Here is a 19612-nt window from a genome sequence, read left to right as displayed (position 1 = left end):
TTTGTATCAGTTTTCATTACTGTGGTTTTTAAATCATTCTTACATGACTTACAATACTCATGCCTAAATTAATTTTTACAAAATTGTGGAATTTCCCTGGTGCCTTTAGTTTGGAATATATAATATACATTGCACATAACTTTTCTTTTTTTACTTGGACCCTTGATATTTTGGTATCATAGCATTTGAGGAGACCTATATTCTCTATTTCTTTCCGTGGCTCCATGTTTATACTAAAGTAATATTGGGAATTATGGCAACCCAGAAATCTAGAATCTGTATCTTAATACTTGTATTAAAATGGCTTGCATATCCATACTTTGAGTCTTTCCACTAAAAGTGACAGTAATTAAAAAAAAAACTCTAAGTAAATAGCAGAAAGATTAGAAGAACAGAAGGAAGTACTAGGTCCTGAATTAGAACAAATTATATTCTTTGCTTTTATAATTATATTCTAGTATATAACTTCTATTTTGACGTATAACTGAAAAGAACCAATAAAAATTCTAAAGAAATTTGAGGTAATGAAATTTTCTAAAAATTTACTCTTCATCTAATCAAAGAATAAATGGTGTGTGCAAAGTAATAACCAGTTCTAGAAGCAGAAACACTCAATAATTGTATGGTAATACTTTAGTTTCAGAATTGTTGTTTTTCCATTATAGTTTCTTAAAATATATAGATTCTATGTCAAATTTTGAAATTTCAAATTTTAGATGTTTCTGTATTTACTTACTTTAATGTTTATTGTAAAACACTACTATTTTTATGATCTATTCCAGGTTAGGAAATATATTTGCAAATATCCTGAAGAAGCTAAAATAAGGTTAAATGTAAACGATATCTTTTGTTTTTGAAATTACTTTAATTTTATTTCAGTTATGAAGAGCTAATGGATAAAATTTATTATTCATCTATTTTTATGTTGAACATTTCCACCTCTAGTTTTCCATGTGAGAGAAATATATGATATTTGTTTCCTGAGTCTGGCTTATATTATTTAACATTATGCTTCCCTGTTTTATTCATTTTCCTAAAATTAACTTAGTTTTGTTGTTCTCTATGCATAGAAATCTTCCTTGTTTATATATACCACATTTTCTTTATCCATTCTTTTATTAACTAGCATCTAGCCTGATTCTATAACTTGCCTATTATTAATAGTGTCATGGCAAGATGGGCATATGTATATTTCTAAAATAAGCTGACTTTAATATTTTCTGGTAAGTACTGAGTAGTATATTTGAATAATAAAGTAGTTCTATGTTCAGTTTTTGAGTAGCCTTCATATGAATTTCCATAGTGATATAGTAATTTATGTTCCTGCCATTCACATGTAAGAGATTTTTCTCCTCATCTTCCCAGTATTATTTGCCTTCTTGATGATTGCTTTTTTGAATGGTGGAAAATGGGAGCTTGATGTTGTTCTGATTTGCATATTCCCAATTGATAAAGATGTTATGGTTTTTATTTTTTCCCCTGAAGTGTTGGCCATTGTATCTCTTATTTTGAGAACTAGCTGTGCATTTGCTCATTTATTGAAAAGGTTTTTGTTTTTCTGGTAGGAAGATATTTGCATTAATATTTTTAGGATATTAATCCTCTGTCAGAAGAATAGCTGGCAAAGCTTTTCTCCATTTCTGGAGGCTCCCATTTCTTACTGTTTTGTGTTTCACTTACTATGCAGGAATTTTTCAGTTTGATGCACCCTCTCTTTTTTTTATTGGTTGTTCACAACATTACAAAGCTCTTGACATATCATATTTCATACATTAGAATCAAGTGGGTTATGAACTCCCATTTTTACCCCAAATACAGATTGCAGAATCACATCAGTTACACATTCACACTGTTACATACTGCCATATTAGTGACTGTTGTATTCTGCTACCTTTCCTATCCTCTACTATCCCCCCTCCCCTCCCCTCCCATCTTCTCTCTCTACCCCATCCACTGTAATTCATTTCCCTCCTTGTTTATTATCCCATTCCCCTCACAACCTCTTGTATGTAATTTTGTATAACAATGAGGATCTCTGATGCACCCTCTCTTATCCATTGTTGCTCTTATTTTCTGAGCTGTAGGGGGCTCTATTCAGGAAGTTATTGCCTACATACTGAAGTGTTTTCCATATATTTTCTTTTAGTATTTGTAAACCTTCTAGTCTGGTACATATGTCTTTAGTCCTTTCTGAATAAACTCTTGTACAGTGTTAGAAAATAGGCATCTAGGTTTCTTCTTTTACATATAGATATCTAATTTTTCCAACACTATTTCTAAAATGTTGTTTGTCTTTTCTCCAAAATATGTTTTTGGTGTCTTTGCCTAGTATCACATGACTGTACCCCTGGGTTTGCTCTCTGACTTCTTTTCTATCCATTGGTCTATGGGTCTTTCTTTACACCAGGACCATGTTTTTTATTACTATGGCTCTGTTTTATTTTGAAATTGGGCATTGTGGTTTATCCATTGTTTCTCTTATGATCAGTATCACTTTGTCCTAGTATTTTTTTGTTTGTTTTTCTTCCATACAAATTTAGAAGTAGTTATTTTCCCCCCATTTCTGCAAACAGTATCATTTGAATTTGAATGGGAATACATGGAATCTATAATTCATTTATGGTACTATGCCCATTTTCACAATATTAATTCTGCTTCTCTATGAACATAGCAGATCTTTTTACTTCCTATTGTTTTCTTATTTTTTTCTTCAATGTGTAATTTTTCTTGAAGAGGTCATTCACTTTCTTGTTTAGGGTTATTCCTAGCTATTTTTAAAGTTATTTGAATGAGCTATTACTCTTGCTTTATTCTCTCTAGGTTTGCTATGGTATATAGACAAACAGTTTATTTTTATATGTTTATTTTGTATCCTGTTACTCTGATGAATTCATTCATCAAAGTAGAATTTTCATAATATATTATTTATGTTCTTCTAAGAATAGGACTAAATCATCTGCATATAGAAATAATTTAACATTTTAACTTTCCTATTTGAATCCCTTTTATTTCTTTCTCTTTTTCTAAATTTTTTTTTTAAAGAGAGAGTGATAGAGGGAGAGAGAGAGAGAATTTTTTAAATATTTATTTTTTAGTTATTGGCGGACACAACATCGTTGTTGGTATGTGGTGCTGAGGATCGAACCCGGGCCGCACGCACGCCCGACGAGCGCGCTACCGCTTGAGCCACATCCCCAGCCCCACTTTTTCTAAAATTTTAAGTACTGTGATTAGTGAGATTGGCAGCAATGAACATCCTTGTGTATTTCCTGATTTTAGAGAAAATATTCTTCTTCATTTTACTATTGGCTTTGGATTTGGTATACTTGGTCTTTATTTTAATAAAATTCTCCTGTTTCTAATCTCTCAGGGCTTTGTCATGAGGGCCATTGAATTTGTCAAAGGCTTTTCCTGCTGCTTCTTAAAAGATCATGTAATTTTGTCTTGATTCTATATGTGATGTATTAGTTTTATTGATTTGCATGTATTGAATCATCCTGGATCAAAATCAGCTTTTATGGATTTTTTTTTTTGTATGTGACTAGAGTCTCATACCAGGAGCATGGTACGAAGGAACCACATCCCCAGCACCTTTTATTGTTCACTTTGATAACAGGTCTCACTAAATTTCCCAGGCTGGCTTTGAAATTACCGTGTTCCTCAAACAACCTGATGCTTTTCTGAGAGTATAGACCTACAGCACTATGCCTGATATGTATGTTATTTTGTAATGTGTTGTTGAATGTGGTTTGCAAAGATTTTATGAGAATTTTTATACTATGTTCCTCAAGGATATTGATATCTAGTTTTTTCTTGTTCTGTCCAATCTTCACTTTTCCACTCAGGAAATTGCTTTGGAAGCATCTTTCCTTTGCTCTTAAATGTAATGGGGGATTAATATCAGTTCTTCTTTAAATATCTGATAAAATTTAGCCATGTATTCACCTCTGAACCTCTGATCCATAAGGCTTTTTATTATTGCTTCAACCTAATTGCTTGTTATTGAGCTACGGTTTTCTCTATCTATTTGATTCAACATTTTATGACATATTTCATTAATATCACTTAGATTTATTTATCTTTCGATTTTATTCTTTAAAATAGTCTAAATTTTTTCCCATTCATTGAATAAGTTCTCTAGTAGTCTCTAGAGATCTTCTGGATTTCAGTGGTATCTGTTTTAATATTTCACTTTTTGTTTCTAGCTTTATTCATCTGTATCTCCTTTTTTCTTTTAGTTCCCTTGGCCAAGGGTTTATCAAGTTTATTTACCATTTTAAAAACAAACTATTTGTTCCATTATTACTATGTTTTTTTTAAAAAAAAATTATCTTTTATAATTTTGGCTCTGACTTTAATGAATTCTTTTCTTGTATTGGTTTTAGAATTCATTTACTGAGGTTTTTCTTAGACCTTGGGATGCATTATGAGGTTTTTAAATTGAAATATCTTAGATTTTCAAATGGAGGTAGCCCTTAGTATAAACTGTCCTCGTACAACTGCTTTTGGTGGATTAGTGGAGAGATATCTGAAGGGTTAGAAAATGTACTGGGCAGTAAGATTTGTCTAAATATGTTATATGCATTTCTGTATAAGTTATAATGAACCCATTATTTATATATATATATATATATATATATATATATATATATATATATATATATATATTCCACAACCCTAGCCCTCGTGTTGATAGTTCTCTATTGTCATTCTATCCTGGTTTTATAGAGTTAGTAGACAAATGAATATAATATTTGGCTGATTTGCAGAGTATATATAACACTGTGATATAAAATATTTCAATTTTTAATGTGTACTTCTCTAGTTTTTCATCTAATTTATTTCAAATCTGGAAAATTAGGTGTCTCCTTAGAATACTGATTAGGCAATCTTCATATAATTCATTAGTTGTTTAATTTTACCAGACGACTCTCTCTCAGATTCTTCCTCAGAATAGTGTTGGTCATTCATTTGGTGATGCACATCAAAGAGAAAAAGATGGTATAAATGGACATACAGAAGGTAAGAACCACTCATTATAAAATCATTGGATATAATGCATGTTTAAAACATGAGCACTAGTATGATTTAATAGTGGAAGAAATGAAAATAATAAATAGTATGGGAGTTGAAATAGTGTATCTTATCAAGTTGCAACCACAGGGTAAGTTGGAGTGGTCCTAGAGGAGCTGAGTTATTAAGTCCAGACCTGCTGAAATTAGAGAAAAGTTGGGACATAAGAAAGGGGAGAGAAGAATTCGGAAATGAAGAATGAGAAAAGACTATAGACAACAACAACCAAAAGAAAAAAGAAAGAAAGAAAAAGAAAAAATAAGCAGATGCACATTGATGATGGCCTGATGAAACATTCCTTGGAAAGATTATGACTTCTAATACATCTATAAATTAGAGTACAAAATAGGGAGAATTTTAAATAGGTGAAATAAATGGCCAGGCACATGGTGCATGCCTCTATTCCCAGTGGCTCTGGAGGCTGAAGACGGAGAAATAATTTTTATTTTAAAGCCAGCTCAGTAACTGAATGAGGCCCTCAGATATTCAGCAAAACCTTTTCTCTAAATAAAATATAAAAAGGGATGTGGATGTTGCTCAGTAGTTAGACACCCATGGGTTCAATCCCCAGTACCAATAACAAAATAACAAAGCAAAAAGAAACATCAAATAGGCATGTTAATTTAGAGGAATTGGTAGAAGATTAAGCATGCCTAAGAACTCTCAAATTTTATTGAATCATATGTTGGGGACCTTGTACAAAATGTATGTTCTGACTCAGCAGGTCTTTGGTTCTACCTCCTGAATACATTCAAAGATGCTTCCAATGCTCCTTGATTCTCAGACTACATTCTGATTTGCAAGAGCAGTTGAATGAATTGCCCTTTAGAAAATCTAAATTAAGAGCCATTGTGTCTTAGTTCATGGCATAACTATATTAAATTAGAGAATAAATCTTGCTTTGTTTTTGATTATGTCTGTTGGCAAAGGGGAAGAACAAATGGATGAAACATAGAAATTGTATTTTTTAAAATATTTTTTGTAGTTGTACACAATAACTCTATCTATCTATCTATTTATTTATTTATTTATTTATTTATTTATTTTTATGTGGTGCTGAGGATCGAACCCAGAGCCTTGCACATGCAAGGCAAACACTCTACCGCTGAGCCATAACCCAAGCCCCCAAATTGTATTTTTTTAAAGATTTTTTGAGTTGTAAATTGACACAATACCTTTATATTATTTATTTTATATAGTGCTGAGGATTCAACCCAGTACTTCACATGTGTTAGACAAGCGCCCTAAGACTGAGCCAAAACCCAGCTCCTAGAAATTGTATTTTTAAGATACAGTTACTGCATTGGGAAGAAAAAGTAGTGGGAATAATCTAAACAACAACAACCAAAAAAGAATCAAGACTAGAGGTCTAGAGATAGCTTTTGAAAATCAAAGGGAGGGGGTAGTGAGGAGGGAATCAAATTAGGTAGGTAATTTTGAAGGTAATAATAAAGAGACTGAGGTAATGCATTTCAGCTGGTTTCACTATATTTGCCTTCAAACAAAAGTGAGAATTACTAGTCCAGAGATGGTTTTAAGCAGGGGAAACTGTTAGAATTGGGGCAACCAGACACTTTAATTCCTTTGCTGCATAACCACCAAGTATAGGGATGTATTGATATCAGTATTTGAGATCAGAAACATAGCATTTAAGAAATATGGGGCATTTAAAAAGACAGTTTTTTTCTTTAATGAAACCATGGCTTTAGGCATGCTAGGAATGCACTCAATTACTCTGCCAAGTCCTTTTCTCTAAATAGCTAGTATTCTGATATGACAGATATTTTATGAAAATCTTTGAAAGTCTAAGAAGTTATATCAAACAAGGCTCATTTTGTAAACAGCAGACTCTTTAGGTTAATTTGTTGAATACCAAAGCTGTTATTTTTTGTATATATGCTAATGAATTTGAAATATAAAAGGTTTTTCATGTCTGATAATTCTTCTGCATTTCAGTTCACTTTTCCCCTTTGGATTACCATATATTAATATTTTATGATTATTAAAATTATTTATTAGATACAGTTCCTATGTCTTCTCAAATGAATGAATCAAGAAACTTTCAGTGGGTCAGACCAGAGGATATATTAAAAGAAGATACACCACTGTCCTCCATGGGTATGGAAAAATGATTATTTTAATAAGTGTATACCAAAGCTGATCATTTCTCAGAACTTTCCTCAATGCAAATGAATTATACTTTCCACTTGATGGTTATCACAACTTTGGACTTACTATATTGTAGGACAAATGGAGGAACAGGATACATACCTGTAATAAAGTTAATGAAATGATTGTGATAGGCTACATTAAACATACCTGCTGTTAAATTCTTTTCTTTATTTTATATATTTATGCCCCAAAGTTTCTCCTTTGCTCCTCTGATTAGATATCCCCATTCCCTCAATCAATCCGCACCTTTACTTGGCATGTGTGCATTCCCTATTATATTTGTGGTAATCGGAAATGTAATCTCACTTTTGAAAACTTAACTCTATGCTTAATTAAACTAATATTGGATGTTTTTCTTCAATATATTTGAATCATGCTGCTGTACTCAACAAAAACCAGCAAACACAGAAGTCCAAATGTTAAAATATTATTTATCAAAGCTAACCCTTGGAACTTGACTCCATGTCAATTCAGCAGGAAGGTGTGGGTGATTTTGTCATATTCATGTTTTGTGAATTGTGTATCCCCTTTGCTTTTCAGTATTCCAGAATTTCACACATCCTGTTGTGCAGGTAATTATAAACTTCTATGTTTGTCTTGAATTATTAACCGTGTATAGTATAAAATGTACAACACATATTTAATATCTACTTTCCAAACCCATACAGCCTATCTTAGACAGGAGGTATTTTCTTCAAAAGAATACAGTGGGGACAACAGAAGAAAGGATATGCAAATCAGGTAAAAAATATATATACATATACATACATACACACATACATACACATTCCAGTGTCTATATTGGCATACAAGTTTAAAATTGTATCTTTAAAGTCACAACAAAATGATTTCTAAAAAAATCTTTATCTCAGACATTTTTAAAATTAAATATCCCGGAATTCTTATACCTGTTAGGTGAATTATGAGGCTCTATTTTCCTCCAAAATTTTATAAAAACTTATTGCATAGCTGCCAATAATTTCCAAATCTTGGGAGATGAACATAAAAATATGTGTCTGAACCCAGAGATTAAGTATAGTGTGTGAAACAAGACCCAATCAAAATTTAATTTCAATTCTAATATAATACCCACTTTATTGAACAATTACATTGTACTTTATGCAGCTGTGGATTCTATGTCCTTCATCAGTTGTGATTATCTCTGTATTAAACCATACGTATTATTGTGTATTCTTTATATTATTCATTTTCTGTAAAACTAATAGAGTATTTTTAGGAAATTACTCTTTTATGATTTTTATTGACCCAGAGTTGTAAATTCAAAACTACTTACACAAACCACTTTATATATTCCCTCTTCATGCTTTTCTTTCTTTTTTTGTTTGCTTTTGTTTTAGTTTACTTTTCAATGGTGGGGACTGAACACAGATACTTTGGCATGCTAAGCAGTGGCTCTGCCACAAAGCTTTTTCTCTTATTCATTGGAAGGCTGGGTAAATCCAAGATTCAGGAAACTGACCCCCAAGCACTAAAATGAGTCCCTTAACATACAAAAATGAGAAATTCAAATATTACATGCTAAACCCGAAGAACTTAAACAGTTGGTGTGTTTTATTCTACATGCCATTTGAAACCTTGTGTAACAGTACAGAGCCTCTTATTCCAGAGACCCAGCTTTGTCCTTTATTACTTAATGGAACTTCATTCTACACTGGTCCCAGAAAATGATATATCCTCTATTTTTCATGGAACATTTTTTCCATTCTGGCCTACTTCCCTCTATTTGGCATTCCTGCCACCTTCTTATTCATTTCTGCTCATGCATATGCTCTCCACACTCATCCTATTGTCAGCATTTGGAGCCATCTAGCTACAACGCAAATGTGACTATGAACCTCTCTAGAAGATAAAAGGCCAGCTTTTAAAATTACCCAGAAATCTTTCATGCGTTCAGCCTAACACTTTATCCTTTCCCTTAATTTTACAGTCATCTTGATGGCTCCTCACCAATCCCTATATTTTCAGACAAATACTGACCCATTTAATGCTTCACTCTGTATCTAGCTGCAGCCTTTTAAGCTTTCCCCATTTTCTGCCTCTTACTGGTAACCTCATTCCTTTAGTCTCTGCTGAATCCTAGCTCTAGGAAAGCCATTATTCCTGGCACCTTTTTACTCTATTCTCATAGGGAACATAATAATTCTCGGTTCAAATAAACTGTTGATGCTAAGGTGATATAAAAGAGGTCTTCTCAAGTTCAGGAGCCAAAGGGCTAGACAGGGGAAGGAGTAATTTACAAGTCAACTGGTAGCTATCCAGTTGAACAGTGGCTGAAATGCTGAGACACCTCAAGGGGGTAAAAAGCAGTTTATGACAAGGAGATTGATAATCATGCAGGACTGAACAGACTAAGTCTTACAGAAGAACACATTTGTTTAGAGTAATGTAGAAAAATATTGCATATGCAAGATGTTCATTGATAACAGTAGAGTCTAAGTCACTGTGGAAATGACTATTGATGAATAGTTGTTTTTAAAAGTTACTGTTATGGGGAAGAGAATACCAAATTGTGTGTATCCCCACATTTCTTTAGTGTTCTTAAAATTTAATTCTGGCAAATTTTCATTCATCTTGAGTGGATATACCTTTGAGATATTCAGTTTTCTTAAACCTGGTGATACATAGTGTCTCCTCAGGTAGACTATTGAAGTTTTATACCACTAAAAACATTCCCTGAAAAAAAATTCTCTGCTGGGTACAGTGGATCACCTCTAAACACAGCTCTTGGGAGACTGAGACAAGAGAATGGCAGTCTCAGGCCAAAACAAACACTTTAGAGAGACCCAGTTTCCAAAAATAAACAAATATACAACTCTGGCAGAGCTCTTGCCAATGTTGCAATGTTCTAGGTTTAAATCACTGAGTACACACAAGTATACCCCACCAATAAACAGTTAAAGAGGTAATAGCACCTAAAATTCAAGCTTATTATTACTTTTTATTTTTGGCAGACTATCATTCTCTCTAAATGTTCTAAGTTGTTTACGTAAATCTACATACATTTTTCAGCTGAACCACTTTGGTTCTCATCATCTGAAGAAGAGGAGGAAGGTCTTGATGACACCAAAAATAAGCAGCCACAGGTGTGTTCACTCAGATATATTTTTTAAAACTTCTGATTTCTTACTGTATTCCTTGTTTTAAGAAAGTCAATATGGACAAATTTGATTATCTTTCATAACAGTGGTTTGAAATCTAAAGATGATAATTTAATATTGAAACCTAATAGAATTTAACTGGTTATGAATCTGAAAATAGCATTAAAATTCAGGATAACATATAGATAAATATTATCCTTGTGATTCAGGCAGATTTTTTTTCTGAATATTATTTGGGTTTCTGTTTTTTTAACCCCTGAAAATGATGAAGAGGTTAAAATTAGTGGTTTTGCTAATAACCATTTTAATTGATGAACATATATAGTGGTGATGGTCATTGAGTACATTTATGGTAAAAGATGGTCCTTCCCAGTGGCTCAGTTTGTTACATTATAAACATGGAAAATCACACCCATCTCAGGTGCTCTGTGGGTATCACAGGCAGAGTGAGTGAAAAGACACACATACATGCAGATCCTAATCAAACAGTAATTTCAGACCAGTTTTTCTCATACACTCAAATGTGCATAGCTCACACACCCAGCCCATGGATGCCTGGTGAAATCCTTGAATTCATTTACTATTCTAAAAGCCAAAATTCTGGGTTTCATTTGGTCTGAGGCTCTCTACGGTGCCTCTCCAGGTTTTCTTTTTTCCATAGCTGCTCTTTTTTTATCCAGAATGCATACAGGAGCCAATATGACTCAAGCTCTGAAAAATAGTCAGGAAGTGCTGTACATTTTTGTGCTGCCATTTTTCTTCATTGGTGTACTTTTTAGTTCTCTCTCAGAGGAACATGTTGTTTACTCTACCCAGATCCTGTGTGTTGCTTTCTAACAGTACCATAGAAACATTTCTTCACCCTACTTTGTCATTTTATTAAACTGAATTTTCTCTCTGTGAAACACTTACTATAAGCTCTTTAGATCCTGTGAGACTCTGATGACCAAAATGAGGCAAGTCCAATAAAGTCTTATTCCTGCTCAACATCACATAATTCCAAATCTCTTTATCACACTGAGTCTCGTAAGTCTGTTATTTAAAACATGTAATGCAACATAATATTAATTATATTTCTCAAAAATGTTTAATTAAGTATTTAATGCATTCTCATCTTGTGGGGTTGTGATACATGGTTGTTTAAACTCTTAGAATACATGCATTTATGTTATTAAATTTTCAGGGAATACCTTTTCTATGATATCCATCCTGCTTTACCAAATCAGGAGCCATTGGAAGACAAGAGTTCAGCTTCATCTGAAGTACAAATTCTAGGTTTCCCTGTGGAAAATATGACTGTACTTATCTACATTTTAGTTAGCTGCTTTCAAGACCAAAATTTGGGTTGATGTCTAAAAGAGTGATAGTGAAGTTTTCATGCAGCTCATTGGGGTCCTTTATTTTGCAGGTATTTTCTGAGGGTGGTCCACACATGTGCATTTCTCACTCATCTGGAGAGAAACATTATATACCAATAGAGAAAGCAGATGGACATGTCCATGGTAAGAACTACATACTCTACACAGTTCTTTGGACAGAATATTGATTTCTAACATGAGTGCTAATTTATTCTAATACTTGGAAAAATGAACCTAGTAAACAGGTAATAATGAAAAAGTAAGAAAGATAATGAGTTGTCTCTCTTAAGACCAAAGTCCAGCATCAGGTTATAGTGGGAGTGTCCCTCTTAGTTTCTATACAAGACAGGCATAGATCATAGGGGAGTTGGAAATTGTGAAGTAGAGAGGATAAGGGTGAATACACATTGAGAAAGGCAGAGAGAGTGAGTGCAGCGAGTAAATGAAGGAAAAAGAAGCCATGAAGGCTGCTAAATTTCAGTCATGTACCAGAATAAAAAGACCACCTGTTCAAAATGTGGAAGGAAAGTGAGAGTTTCCAGTTGTGCAAATGACTCAAGGTGAGAATATTTTTTCTCACCACTCATTTCTGAGTTGTCATTAGAAAGCAATTGACATGCGAAGAACTGATCATGAAGAAAGGAAGGTTTTTTTCTGTTTAAGTGAAATGTTCATAAATCCATGTGTCTGGTCATAAATTTATGTAAAACAATATTGTAATTAAAACAAATAAAAAATAAAAATACCTATATCATAGACATTCTTGCCACTACCTGGGATGAAGCACAGATGGCAGACACAGAAGTATGGGAAGTGGAAAAATGTGCAAATTGTTATGGACTGACACCTACATTCATAGGTTTTTAAAATATTCTTTGGACAATTTGGAAAGGAGAAGGGAGAATAGACACTGAGAAAAGCAGAGAGAATACAGTGAGTAAATGAAGGAGAAAGGACTTCTTCTCATCGTTCAGGTTTGGGAACATCATTGGGTGGAAAACTGGCTGTATTACTGTAAGGCATTTGAAGGCAGGGAAATGAGAAGCAGACTAAGTGCAGACCCAGACTCTCAGACTCTAATAGATCATCTGTGGCGATCCCTATTCAAAATGTATACTCTGACTTACCTGGCCTGCACATCTATGTTTTCTTTCATGTAAAGTGACTCCAATGATCACTATCTGCCGGCCACCATGTAAAGAGGCCAGGAGAGGATTTCCTTTTAGCAAAACTAAATGCAGAGCCACTGGAACATCAAATATAATAAAGTTATTACATACATCTAGTTTTTATTCTGATCTTGTCTCTTGGCAAGTGATAAGAACTCAAAGTATAGAATTTATATTTCTTAGGTCTAATCTTTAAATTGGGAATTAAGAAAGAGTGGTGGACTTGGGTTGTAGCTCAGTGGTAGAGTGCTTGCCATGCATGCCTGAGGCACTGGGTTTATCCTCAGCAACACATATAAATAAATAAATAAATAGATAGATAGATAGATAGATAAATAAAATAAAGACATTGTGTCCATCCTCAACTAAAAAAAAAAAGTAAAGAAAAAGAAAGAGTGGGGATAATTCATTGACAAAATGGAAAATATAAAGAATCAAGACCAGAGATCAAGATGTTGCATTTGAAAAGTGCCTGGGAAGGAGAAATGTGGAAGAAACAAAATAAGTTAGCTGGGTAATCTTGGAGGGAATGAAGGGGAAACTGAGAGCTTGCAATTCAGGGGCTATCAGTATATCTATCTTACACAATATGTGAGAGACTGTAACTTGTCCATCATTTGAATCATGAGGGGCTTGTAAGTTGGGGAAAGATTCCAGCCATGACCATCTTTTCTCCATACTTCTCAGACATACTGCTTGCTGTGGTTTAAATTGAGTCATTCTGAGGAGCAAAATTACATTTCAGAATCATTAGTGATTTTTAATGACAGCTCTACTCTTTCTCTTCTTTTCTCTCTTCCTTCCTTCCTTCCTTTTTTCCTTCCTTCCTTCTTTCCTTCCTTCCCTCCCTCCCTCTCTCCTTCCTTCCTTCCTTCCTTCCTTCCTTCCTTCCTTCCTTCCTTCCTTCCTTCCTTCCTTCCTTCTCCCTTACCTCCCTCTCTTTTTTCCTTACATAATTACTTTCTGTATTTCTTTCCTATTTGCCTGAAAATAAAATTTTGATCATGGGAATTCTAGAAATTCACTTCATTACTGAGGTACATCCTCATCCTTCAAAAGCTAATTATAATTATATATTATATAGGCCTGGCCTTTTGTGAATACACTTAAAACACTGGCAAGTCACACCAAACCAAATTCATTTGCAAACAGAACTCTTTATACAGTTTACTCTTTGAATACCCAAAATCTTTGTCATATATGAGTGTGTTTGTGTGTGTAATAATATATTATTGTTATCAGATAAAGCTGTGCTCTTCCATTTCAACTTTCCCTTTAAATTTTTATGTCTCAAAAGTTTAAACCAATTAACCCTTATTTCTTAGATGTAGAAACTATCTGTTCTCACACAAGGGGATCATGAAAATCTAATCTGTTTAAACCAGAGAATACAGGAATAGAGGATGCACAAGAGGAACCAGCATCCCACCTGAATATAAGAAACAAATAATAGATGTCATAGCTTTCAGTGTCAAAATATGTATATCAACTGACTCCTTCAGATATCTTTGTTGAGAAATGAACCTAACATTTCCCTGGGATCTGAACACAACTTTGGCCTTACTAAGCAAAAATGAAAGGACAAAGGCAGTAAAAATATACATACTTAAAATTATAAAGATTAAATCTTTTCAATAGTATTTCAGTAAGATAGGTTCTATGGCTTGTTTTTGTTTTGACTTCACCTTTGCCATTGATGCTCTTAGGGACCTTCTTTGCTTCTCCACTAGAGGATTGTTGGATTCTCCATCAATCTGTATCTCTGCATTGGTATATGTTTCCTTGTCTGTTTTATTTATGGTCCTTGGACAAATAATCTCAGGTTTGTGAAATGAACAGCATGTTTCACAAAACTTATTCACAAAATTCCTTTAGTCACATGATTGTTGTCAGCCAAACCAGCCAGCACAGAAACCCAGGAGATAGCATAATTTTTAGCACAGCTGAACCATGGACCTCAGATGTATGTGGAGGCATCTGTAATGTATGAGTTGTTTTGTCCTCTTCAACTTTGCTTGATTATATACCCCTTTTGTTTTTCAGCCTCTAGGGATTCATCTTATTTCAGAAAGGTAATGAAATTTCTATATTTATTCTAAATTATTAACTTTGTAGTCAATGAAAAATACACTCTTTATGTACTATCTTCTTTCTAAGCGTACCGATCCCATCACAATAAAAAAGGCGCTTCCACGGAAAGGATTAGGCAAGGTGAAAGAAAAGACAGTCGAATTGGGTAAGTTTTACATTACAACACTCCAGGGAACACAATGTTAAAACACTTGAAATGCTACCAGTGTTCTCACATGTAAGGTGGTTTTCCCAAAGAGGTGGGAGGATTTTCCTCACAATGTCATCAGTAGTCATAGAAAATGATCTCTCCTCTGTTTCTGGGAATATCCCCTCAATTCTGAGTTGTTTCCCCTACATATCATACTATTACATTCTCCCTATTTCCAGCCTTTGGAGTGAACTAGCTACCATGCAAATGTCACCATAAGCATCTCTTTAGAATGTGAAAGGTCAACCTTCTGAAATTTCTTAGAAATATTTCCTGACATAAGCCAAGCCTCATTCTGTATCTTTATACCTTTCTTCTGCCTCAACTGTCCTCTGGCATTAGGCCTCACCTATCCCTTTATTCTGAGACAAATCCTGACCTATTTCATACTTTTCTCTGTGTGGGCCTACAGAATTTCATGCTCTCGCCATCTCCCGCTCTCTGGCTACTCACCTCTCACCTGTCTTTTTGAGGGGTGAGTAGCCAGAATAAACACCATCCCTGGGGGCACATTTTCTCTTCCTTCTTAGGTCATTTTCTCTGACACTTCAGCTGGTCACATTAGCTTCCAGACACATAGGTTCCCCTTTGCCCTTCTCACTGGAGTCACATGGATATAGTCTAGCCTGCACCAGTTTTTTCTACCTTCCATGAGGCACAACCTAGGTCCCTTGATAGGCACTTCCAGGATCCTCATGTGTGTGTGTGTGTGTGTGTGTGTGTGTGTGTGTGTGTGTGTTGTTTAGAGGAACTGAATCAAAGAAATTACTGTTGCACTCTTTCCGAGGATGGCTATGGCTTCAGCACTCCCATCACTCATTGAGAGAAGAGCATGCTTTTTAAGCACCAGTGCATAGTGCACCTTTTGGTCAGATCAGTTAAGGCAATATTTTTGATCTCAGGTTTCTCCTTAGCAGGGCACATCATGGCACAACTTAGAATGCAACTTCCTCTTCTCTCTCCCCCTTTGTCTGAGGCAGATCTGCATGCAGGTTGTAGGCTTTTTTTGTTTATGGTACACATTTTACTGAATCTCAGGACTTTTTCAGTGTTCAGAAATTTTAGGGATTTGAATAAAATCCCTCTTTCACTCACTTTGCTGAGAAGCTCTTCACCAACTCTTTGGTCTCCATGCAATAGTGCAACTTACTCTATACTAACATTTTCCCAGAATCAGCCCTTCTTTCCATGTGTATTTTCAAGCTTGTTTCTGAGCAAATTTCATTGATCTTGAGTAGACAAATCTTGGCAACATGGTTTGCACTGAACCTTGTATCCTGTATGTCTCTATAAGATGTGTGTTGAGGATTTGGATCAAGAAAAAATACTCCCTGAGAACTCAATGTTTGTTGGGTGCAAATGGGTACATCTTTATTCACAACTACTTGGAAGTCGAAGCCTTGAAGGATGGCTGTATTCAGTCCACTCAGAGGACTCCAGTTGCCAATTAAAGTGTCCATGGGATAGAACTAAATGTTAGAGTATTTGACAAGAATGCATAAGTTTGTGGGTCCACTCCCAAGGTGTATACACAAAGAAAGAAAAAGAAAAAAGAAAAACTGTGGAAAGTTGAAACCAGTAATTATTTACCAAACATTAAACTTAATTGGAAATCACATTTGGGAATATTAAGTTGTTTTGGTGTTAAATCATCCTTTTCTATTTGGATTGATGTTCACGCTTTCTAATGAAGTTCTAAGGAATGTGAGTAAATGTATTCATTTATCAGCAGAGACCCATTTTGACATGACTTCAGAAGAAGAGCACAAAAGTTCTGATGACGCTCAATGCACCCAGTCTCAGGTTTGTCAACATATAAAGCATTTCTTCCTGTTCCTTCTTGTTTTTCTTTCTTGAGGAAAGTAAAGGAGGCCAAATGAAAATACCTTTTAAATAGTCTTTTGGAATCCAGGCATTATATATTACTAATTACATCTAAAACCACTCTGAACTGGTTAGAATCTGAAAATAGCATTAGTAGTCCTGTCAACTTATAGCTAAATTTACTATGTAATGGAGGCAAAAAAATTCTAAATGTTGCTTGTGCTTCCACTTGCATAAACATTTTGAAAAATAAAAAGTTGAGATTAAATTTGAGACTGACGAATAACCACCTGGGTTATGAATGGTAATGGTCACTGACTGCATTCATGTGAAAGGGTGATGTTGTCAAAGGCTCAAAATTCTAGTGAAAATCAGTAGTTATTTGCTACAAGTTGAAATATATATATTTATAAACTTTAAATCCTGGTTAATGTTTATTTGTTATTTTTTGTTTATTTTTTATTGATTTTTTAAAAAATAAATGACAGCAGAATGCATTATAATTCTTTTTTTTTAAAAAAAAAAAAGAGAGTGAGAGAGAGAGAGAGAGAGAGAGAATTTTTAATATTTATTTTTTAGTTCTCAGCGGACACCACATCTTTGTTGGTATGTGGTGCTGAGGATCGAACCCGGGCCGCACGCATGCCAGGCGAGCACACTACCGCTTGAGCCACATCCCCAGCCCTGCATTATAATTCTTATTACACATATATAGCACATTTTTTATATCTCTGTTTGTGTATAAAGTATGTTGACGCAATTTCTGTCTTCTTACATGTATTAAACAATTTTTCTGTGGTGACCTTTTCATTTTGTTTCTCATCCTTGCAGAAAATTCAGTCAATATGTTGAATAATTTTATCAAAATGTCTTAGTATATTAAAGAAATGTATTTGTGTGCATTAATGGGGGAATGATGGAATTTAGAGATGCTATCTCATCTTTTTTCTCACATTGCCAACATTCCTGGTGTGAGATTTAGCACACATCTAGATTTATTTTATTTGGCTGGCATATGTAGGTCCTTGGGTTTACAGCTTTCCCTTTGGGGTGTATCCTGGGCAGGAGCCATATCTCAGTGTCAAATCCCCAACTGAACACCTAAGTCTCATATTTTCAAACAAAAACTTTGTTAGTTCATTGTTTAAAAAGTGTAATCCTATTTAATATGAAACATACTCCTCAAAATTCTTTAAAATAAGACTTGAAAGCCTTCTCACATTTGATGGTGAATGCAAAGTCGGATGAGTTACAATGAATATCATTCCTCCCGTCCTTTGGGGTGTATACACCTTTGTTAGCATGTTGTCAAGGAATGCCTTTTCTATGACATCCACCCTGCTTTTACCAAATCAGGAGCCATTGGAAGATAAGTGTTCAGCTTCATCTGGAGCACAATGCTAAGACACGCTATGGAAAGTATGACTGCTCAGTCTGCAGTTATCTACATGTTAGTTAGCTGCTTTCAAGACCAAAATTTGGGTGATGTCTAAAAGAGTGATGGTGAAGTCTTCATGCAGCTCATTGGGGTCCTTTATTTTGCAGGTATTTTCTGAGGATTCTCCACAGATGTGTGTTTCTCACTCATCTGGAGAGAAACATCATAAAGCAAAAGAGAAAGACGATGGACATGTCCATGGTAAGAACAACATATTCTACACAGTTCTTTTGGATAGAATATTTATTTATAACATGAGTGCTGATATATTCTAATAGTTGGAGAAATGAACCTAGTAAACAGGGAATAAAGAAAAAGCAAGAAAGATAAAGAGTTGTCTCTCTCAAGACCAAAGTCCAGCAGCAGGTTATAGTGGGAGTGTCCCTCTTAGTTTCTGTTCAAGACAAGTATAGACCACAGGGGAGTTGGAAAACTTGAATTTTTATGTTGGAAAGAATAATGTTCTTCACATTCTACCTGATTTCTGTTCATTTCTCAGTGTATTTTTATTTTCCTTAGGGAATCTTTTCTAAAGATCAGATCTATGTATTAGATCACAAACCTTCTTTCTAATATCATCTGTCTAAAATTATAATGATCTTTTTTGTGTCTGTCTTCTCCATTAGATTTTAAGCTAAAGAACAATAGGGGTCTAATCTCATCTGCTATAATCTTCAGAGTTCAGCATATTGTGTCATGTGTTTTATGCACTCATTGTTTTAGTATATAAATAATGCATGTGAAATATACAGCATTCATATATTTAAATTAGTCACATATTTTATTTCTATCTTCTTTTTTCTAACAGATTCTGTTAGCCTTTCGAAAATCCAGAAAGCAGTTCTATCACTTCAAAGAATAATAAAAAGCAAAAAAAGTCACTGCACACAGTGTTCACTACATTTTGAAAAAAATGCACAACTGGAAAATGAGATTCATGAGCTAAAAAAGAGTGTATCAGAGTTTAAGCAAGAAAATATAGAATTGAAACAACAACTCCACAATTTGAGGTATTATTTCCTAGGTTGAAAGAAGGAGTGGAGTCTTTTCCCTTAATCCAGTAAAATAAGAAAGGACAAAAATTTTTTTAACTACTGCCTCATCTGTTAGCACTTTGCAAAGGAGAAAACGTGAATAAATTATAAAATAATTACAAATATGATAGCATATTATTAAAT

General features: G+C 34.2%; 1 protein-coding gene across 2 annotated transcripts in view; it reads left to right on the top strand.

Moving 5' to 3' along the window:
• The first annotated feature begins 4781 nt into the window (after nt 1–4781).
• Nucleotides 4782–19612, top strand: part of LOC120885699 (ankyrin repeat domain-containing protein 26) — a 33845-nt gene continuing 19014 nt past the window's right edge. Inside the window, exons 1-11 of one of the 2 annotated variants that reach the window (XM_078014790.1) lie at nt 4782–5022; nt 7093–7191; nt 7786–7817; nt 7914–7986; nt 10276–10349; nt 11773–11866; nt 14935–14963; nt 15049–15127; nt 16905–16975; nt 18542–18635; nt 19243–19444. In XM_078014790.1, coding sequence (XP_077870916.1) covers nt 7104–7191; nt 7786–7817; nt 7914–7986; nt 10276–10349; nt 11773–11866; nt 14935–14963; nt 15049–15127; nt 16905–16975; nt 18542–18635; nt 19243–19444 — 836 coding nt within the window. In that variant the 5' untranslated portion in view covers nt 4782–5022; nt 7093–7103. Of the gene's footprint in view, nt 5023–7092; nt 7192–7785; nt 7818–7913; nt 7987–10275; nt 10350–11772; nt 11867–14934; nt 14964–15048; nt 15128–16901; nt 16976–18541; nt 18636–19242; nt 19445–19612 lie in introns of both variants that reach the window. The other variant, XM_078014782.1, reaches the window with a different exon arrangement.

Source organism: Ictidomys tridecemlineatus, chromosome 1 (genome assembly GCF_052094955.1).
Source record: "Ictidomys tridecemlineatus isolate mIctTri1 chromosome 1, mIctTri1.hap1, whole genome shotgun sequence".
Lineage (NCBI taxonomy): Eukaryota > Metazoa > Chordata > Mammalia > Rodentia > Sciuridae > Ictidomys > Ictidomys tridecemlineatus.
Note: the sequence above shows the minus strand (reverse complement) of the source record. Positions and strands in the feature narration are given on the sequence as shown.